Below are 1025 nucleotides of genomic sequence, written 5' to 3'. Positions count from 1 at the left end.
GTGATGCGACAGCCCGTCTCGAGCAGCAGCTTTGCGTGGCCTTTTCATTGGTCTCTGCCGTACGACTGCAGGGAGGGGATGCTGGGGCATGCTTGCTCCCACACACACACACAAACACACACACACACACGCGCGCCTGCTCGCTTGCAAAACAAACACACACAAACACACCCGCGCCCCCACGCACCGCCCCCCCTGCACACGCACGCCGCCGCCGCCCACCAGTGCACCTTCCCGCCGGGCATCCGCAGGTAGGCGTCCCACCGGCTGGCCCACTGGGTCTCGCTGACCTGCCAAAACACGTCGTACGTGTACACCACCTCCGCCTTCTCCTTGATCTCCTGCGGCGCAGGCTCGGCCGCGCCGCCCATGCCGCACTCCACGTTGTCCACCGTCTTGCCGGCGGTGCGGGCGATGGAGCAGACCTTGACCTCGAAGCCCACCACCATGTACAGCTGCTCAGCAGCTGCGCCTGCGGTGTTGCCTGGGAGGGGAGGGGGTTGGGCGGATGCGGGGTGAGGGTGTGAGGGCTCGGAAAGGGAGGGTGAGGGTGGGGAGGGGGCGCGGAATGCCCTGGCCCAGCGCACACCGCCCTTGGCACAGAGCCAGCGCCTGCTGGGCAGCGCCCCCGCCCCCCGCCCGGAGGAGGCGCGTGGTTGTGCCGACCCCCGCCTCCGGCCGCACCGCTCTCACCGCTCTGCGCCAGCCGCCGCGTGCCCGTGCCTGCCGCGCCCTCCGCCGCCGAGAGCGCTGCCCCGCCGCCCAGCGCGCCGGCCGCTGCCCCTGCAGTGGCGCCCGCTAGCAGGCGGCGCCGGTCGAGGCCCGTCCCGCCGGCCGGCCGCCAGGTGTACTCCCCGTTTGTGGGGTGCACCAGGACAGTAAACCGCAGGTGGTTGTTAATGTAGTACTTATCGCCGTCGCGGAAGCCCAGGTCGAAGCCGGGCCGCACGAACTCGTTCTGTGGGGGCACGGGGCGGCGGCGGACGCGGGCGGATAGGCCGGCGAAGGAGGGGGCGGGGCGGGGG

General features: G+C 71.4%; 1 protein-coding gene across 1 annotated transcript in view; it reads right to left on the bottom strand.

Annotated features, from left to right (window-relative positions):
• Nucleotides 1–44: 44 nt before the first annotated feature.
• Nucleotides 45–1025, bottom strand: part of MNEG_15077 (Putative phagocytic receptor 1a Flags:Precursor) — a gene marked incomplete at both ends in the record, with an annotated part of 3205 nt that continues 2224 nt past the window's right edge. Inside the window, 3 exons of the mRNA XM_014036452.1 lie at nt 45–65; nt 231–484; nt 694–958. Of these exons, the coding sequence (XP_013891906.1) occupies nt 45–65; nt 231–484; nt 694–958 (540 nt within the window). The remainder of the gene's footprint in view (nt 66–230; nt 485–693; nt 959–1025) is intronic.

The sequence above is a fragment of the Monoraphidium neglectum genome (genome assembly GCF_000611645.1).
Source record: "Monoraphidium neglectum strain SAG 48.87 unplaced genomic scaffold scaffold05008, whole genome shotgun sequence".
NCBI lineage: Eukaryota > Viridiplantae > Chlorophyta > Chlorophyceae > Sphaeropleales > Selenastraceae > Monoraphidium > Monoraphidium neglectum.
Note: the sequence above shows the minus strand (reverse complement) of the source record. Positions and strands in the feature narration are given on the sequence as shown.